The sequence below is a fragment of the Mytilus edulis genome, chromosome 9 (genome assembly GCF_963676685.1).
Source record: "Mytilus edulis chromosome 9, xbMytEdul2.2, whole genome shotgun sequence".
Lineage (NCBI taxonomy): Eukaryota > Metazoa > Mollusca > Bivalvia > Mytilida > Mytilidae > Mytilus > Mytilus edulis.
Window position 1 is genome coordinate 69,354,409 of NC_092352.1, and position 5,986 is coordinate 69,360,394.

The window sequence follows — 5,986 nt, forward strand, 5'->3', positions numbered from 1 at the left end:
ACTCACAAACCACTGATCTCAATATAATCAGCTAAAATACGGCAAGCTTTTTAGAAAAGCTATTACTTGTTATACACAATTCTCAGTCAATTTAAGCTTCTTAATTAGCGATTTTTGATATTACTCCGTCAGTTTGCCAAAATATTTTTTGTATGGAACGCCATTAGAGACATATATTTTAGCGTACGTTTTTTCTTAAAACAGTATGTGTATGGAACGCTTTTCGTGTTATAATTTTGTTATTCAAAATGTCATTTTATGATCATTTTTTGTTGTTTCATAAGATGAACATATTTTGCAATGTATGGAGAACATTGTTAATACTAATTGTACTATTATTTTGTGAAAATTGTTGATTGTGAACATTGTGCTTATTTGATTCATTTTTGTATATTTTTACCCTCTCTGGAGGTCTGAAATAAAAGATAATAACAACTCAGGTTCAGCGTATCTTTGACATTACAGTAAAAAAACTCGGTATCGGGAAGAATAAACATGGATTCAGAAAGAACTTTGCGTGAGGCAAGGAAACTTACTCCAGAAGGACAATTGGTTTTCGAAGAGAATGTAAGCCAGTTTACTTCAAAACTACGAATTCAACACAGATATATAGACATGATTTTTAGAGATATACATGAGCACACCCATATAAACCATTAGCTTGTACTTATAAACAAGAACTAATGAAACATTTTAAGGAATATGAAGAAATTTCTCGCAAATATGACAACTATTTGGTTTCTCGACGGTGTGATGAAAGTTCTAGTGAAAGATCTTCACATAGTTTGATTGCTAGTTCGTTACAGCAGCAAGTCTCTAAAGCAATAGATAAACTGGAAGCAATATTGCAAACCTTTGATATGGAAGAACTAAATAAAATTGAAAGTGAACAATTAACAGAAATCATTCAACCACCGGACGCATTTAGAGAACCGTCTAATATTGGTGACGATAGAAAATCTAAATGTTCAAGTGGAAGCTCTCAGCTTTCACGACAATGAGTCAAAGTTGAAGCTGCAAAGACCAGAGCAAACTTTGCACAAGAAGAAGTTGAACTTATGCGTAAACAAACAGCCGTACAAGCAGACATGAAACTTCTAAGTGTGAAACGCGATATAGGGGAAGCGGAATGTGAACTCAGAGTCTTGAATGAGAATTTTGATGACAATTGTGCTATTTCAGAGCCAAATAAAGAAGACGTCCAAAGACGTACTGCAGAATTCATACTAAAACAAACTGATCAAAATGACAATACGCCTTTAACTCAAAATTAAAATTTTGATGCACCTACATTTAAACCAGCAGTAGTAAACCAAATGCCTACTGCCACGTTTACTCAGACAGACGCCTGTAGGGAGTTTACACAATTCATTGTTAAAAAGGACTTGTTGTTATCACGGCTCTGTAAATATGATGACACACCTGGATATTTCTTATCTTGGAAAGCGAGTTTTACAAATGTAATGCGTGAATTAAACGTTACTCCGTCTGACGAAATAGACTTATTGGTAAAATGGTTGGGACCTGAAAGTTGCAAACAAGCATTGAGCATTCGAGCAGCTAATGCAGGAAACGCATCTTAAGGTGTAGCCAGAATTTGGCCTAGACTTCAAGACATATTTGGAAGTCCCGAAATTGTAGAAAGTGCTTTGCGTAAGAAACTTAATAACTTTGCCAAAATAGGCAATAAAGACAACAAACGTTTATTTGAGCTTTTTGATATAGTTTCAGAAATAGAAGCTGTTAAAGAGAATGACATGTAAAGAATGTTTAGTGTTTATGATTCATCGGCTGGTGTAAACATTATTATAGCAAAACTGCCATATAATATCCAAGAAAAATGGACAACAGAGGCCACCAGATATGTAACTCAAAATCAAATGGTATATCCACCGTTCACGGTGTTCACCAAGTCTTTGCAGAGAATGGCAAAAATGAATAATGACCCCAGTTTTTTCTTCGAGGATTGTCGAGAAATCAAAGTACAGAATACTACAAATACAACAAACAGTCGTTATGGAAACACAAACAACTCAGTTATCTTGTGCACGTACTAAGACATCATTGTTGAAACCGTTCGCTGATAAAGTAAAAATTTCAGACTCGGTATGTCCTGTGCATGGAACAAGTCACTTACTGAATGAATGTAAAGGATTTCGCATGAAACCGATTTCAGAACGAAGAGAGTTCTTAAAAACGAATGGAATTTGTTTTCGCTGTTGTGGGCCTAAGCGCCATCTAAGAAAAAATTGCAAAGAGTTCTTGAAATGTTCAGTCTGTCAAAGTCGGGAACACCCTTCTGCTTTACATACCGATATAGAAAGTATTAAAAAGAACAAAACCCCAGAATATCACGAGGGGGAGAATGAATCAGGAGAAGTTAAGACAGCATGCACACAAATATGTGGTCAAGTGTCTGGCACCAGTAAGTCATGTTCAATACTTATGCTAGTAAAAGTGTATCCAAAAGGACAACCTGAGCAATCACACATGATGTATTCTTTAATAGATGACCAAAGTGACAAGTCATTGGCCACTTCCAATTTCTTTTATTTGTTTTTCTGATGATGGACCAGAAACTGAATATGTTTTGTCGTCTTGTGCTGGGAAATTTACAACATCTGGACGTTGAGCTAGAAACTAAGTGGTAGAAGCTTTAGATGGGTCATGTACGTTTGACTTACCAATTATCATAGAATGTAATGACATTCCGAGCAATAGACAGGAAATGGCGTCCCCTAATGTGGCTATTCAATATCCTCATCTTGTAGATATTGCTCCTTACATTCCTGAAATCGATGAGCATCCACAGATTGATCTTTTGATAGGAAGAGATTTGATATCAATTCACCATGTACTCGATCAGCGTCTTGGCAAAGGTAACCTCCCATATGCGCAGAAGCTGCCTTTAGGGTGGGCAATAATTGGTGAAGTGTGTCTCGGGAAAATTCATCCGCCTGGCATTCTAGATTGCGTAGATGTGAACAAGACTACCATTTTGAGTAATGGCCGTGATACTTTTCTTAAATCTTGCCAAAATGAATTACTAATAGGTACGAACATTTTCCGTACAACTGACAAAGATGAAAAAAATGGAGCATCAATCGAAGACGATACATTCTTAAAGATCATGAATTCAGGTTTTGTTAAAAAATCAGATGGTTGTTGGGTTGCTCCATTGCCCTTCCGTGAATATCGGCCAATATTAGAAAACAACAAACAAGTAGCTTTAAAGAGAGCAAAATCTTTCGATTACAGCTTGAAAATTTATTCTACAAAACGAGAACATGTCATACAATTCATGCAGAAAAATCATCGAAAATGGTCATTCTGAAATAGCGCCACCATTGGCTATATCGTCTGAATGTTGGTACTTACCTATGTTTGGGATATATCACCTCAGAAAACCTGACAATATCAGAGTGGTATTTGATGCGTCCGCAGTGAGTAATGGTCATTCATTAAATAACGTTCTGTTAAAAGGACCAGACCTCACAAACAGCCTGTTAGGGATTTTACTCCGTTTTCGAAAAGAGGCTATAGCAGTAATTGCTGACGTCGAACAAATGTTCTATAATTTCAAAGTGAGTGAAGAGCATCGTAATAACCTTCGCTTCATTTAGCATTCTGAAAATGACATTGAAAAACCATTGATTGATTACCGTATGACTGTTCACGTATTTGGCAACAGTCCCTCGCCGTCAGTTGCATTTTATGGACTTCGAAAATCTGCTGAGACTGCTGATCAAGATGTGAAGGATTTTGTAAACCGCAACTTTTACGTGGACGATTGTCTGTTGTCGTGTCAAAATGTTGAGACAGCTGTTGATTTAGTTAAGAGAACACAAAGTGCATTGTCGAGTGGTGGTAATCTTAGGTTACATAAAATAGCCTCAAATAGCAAATATCTGTTAAGCCAGTTTCCTGTGGATGATCTGGCTAAAAATCTCAAAGATCTTAAATTTGAGAATGACTGCTTACCTTTGCAAAGAAGCCTAGGTATAGCTTGGGATATTAACACTGACTGTTTTACCTTTCAAGTAGCACATGATATCAAGTCATTTAGCAAGCGTGGCGTATTATCAACGAGCAACTCACTGTTCATGCTGTTTGATCCGATTGGCTTCACAGCCCCTGTTGCAGTTCGTGGTAAACTTCTCTTACGTGATATGATGACTTCATTAGGACACCCTGAATGGGATAACCCATTACCTGATACTTACCTGCATCCATGGAAACAGTGGATAAATACATTACCTGATCTTGAACAATGCCGTATTCTGCATATGTATAGTGACATCTCCTATGCAGAAGCTTCGAACAAAGAAGTTCATATCTTTTGTGATGCTTTAAAAGAAGCAATAGGTGCAGTGGCTAATTCGAGATTTATTGACTCACACCATGTAACAGTTAGTTTTTTTTATAAGGAAATGCGAAGGTTGCTCCTTCACATGGGAATACTATTCCTCGATTAGAACTGTGCGCCTCTGTTCTTGCCGCAGAATTATCGGATCTTGTCAAAGAGCATTTAGTGAAATGTACTTTTACTCAGACAGCAAAATAGTGTTAGGTTACTTGACAAATGAGACAAAGAGGTTTCATGTATACGTTGAAAACCGAGTGCGAAGAATTCGAGTCTTTTGTGACACAAAATGATGGAGTCATGTTTCAAATGAAAATAATCCAGCAGATATTGCAACACGAGGAATTAACCCTGCAGAGTTATCAAACAGTATATGGATTAAGGGACCAGAATTTCGTTATAACACATCCCTTGGAAATTTAGATAAAGGTCCACATCAGTTGGTTGATGCTGATAGTGACAAGGAGATTCGCCCAGAGGTGCAAGTAGCTATAACACAATTTGTAGATCAAAATAATGTACATAGATTAGGAACACATAGATTCTCAAAGTTTTCAGAATGGAGAACTTTAGTCAGAGCAATTTCCTTATTGAAACAACTTGTTAGAAATCGAGCACGTCATAACGATAAACCTGAACATGTAGATGTATACAAACAACCAGATGCTCTTGAACAGACTCAACAATTCATAATACGTGAGGTTCAAACGGAAAATTATAGACACGAAATAGACAGTATCAAACATGGAACATCGTTACATAATAACAGTTCTCTCTCGCAACTATCGCCCATACTTGATGTTGATGATACCTTAAGAGTTGGTAGTCGCTCACAAAACTACAAAGATTTTTCAGATCTTTCAAAACATCCTATTATCTTACCAAAACACCACCATATATCATTACTTATTGTTCAACACTTCCATGAAAAAGTGGCTTATCAAGGCAGAAGCCTCACAGATGGTGCTATCCGTACAGCTGGTTTTTGGATTTTAGGCAGTCGTCGTTTAGTTTCCTCAGTGCTGCATAAATGTGTGATATGTCGTAAGCTTCGTGGTTGTTTCAGTTGGCAGCAAATGGCAGATTTGCCTAAGGACAGATTAAAACCATCCCCGCCATTTACATTCGTCGGTGTTGACACTTTTGGCCCATGGCCCATAGCTTATAGACGCTTTTGTGGAATACAAGCTAATCAGAAAAGATGAATACTTATGTTTAGATGCCTCGTCAGTAGAGCAATTCATATAGAGGTCATAGAGGAGCTCAGCAGAGCTTCATTTATAAATGCGTTGCGTTTCTTCATTGCCTTAAGGGGTGAAGTTAAACAGTTTCGTTCAGAAAGAGGAACAAATTTTGTTGGCTGTTTAAACGAGTTAAATATGATCACTGAATTTTTTGAAAAAGACTCTGTGAAAAGTTTTCTCTCAAACAACGATATCCTGTGGTAGGAATGTGGGAAAGGATGATTGGTGTTTCACGTAAGATTCTCGATTCAATGTTATTATGAGAAGGTTCGAAAAATCTTACGCATGAAGTTCTACCTACCTTGTTATCGGAGGTAACAGCAATTTTGAATGCAAGACCCTTGGTTCCAGTGTCAACGGACCCCGAATCACCATGTGT

General features: G+C 37.1%; 1 protein-coding gene across 1 annotated transcript; it reads left to right on the plus strand.

Moving 5' to 3' along the window:
• The first annotated feature begins 3,665 nt into the window (after positions 1–3,665).
• Positions 3,666–5,568, plus strand: LOC139490130 (uncharacterized). The gene is made up of 2 exons (XM_071276981.1): positions 3,666–4,365; positions 4,691–5,568. Exons 1-2 carry the CDS (start codon positions 3,666–3,668, stop codon positions 5,566–5,568), a joined length of 1,578 nt encoding a protein of 525 aa, XP_071133082.1.
• The last annotated feature ends 418 nt before the right edge of the window (positions 5,569–5,986 follow it).

What these genes read in the sequence shown, in the direction of transcription:
- LOC139490130 (XM_071276981.1), top strand. Translation starts at nt 3,666, where the DNA reads ATGACTGTTCACGTATTTGGCAACAGTCCCTCGCCGTCAGTTGCATTT. An exon ending in TGCTTTAAAAGAAGCAATAG is followed by an intron (nt 4,366 to 4,690) that starts GTGCAGTGGCTA and finishes ATAATCCAGCAG; the next exon opens with ATATTGCAACACGAGGAATT.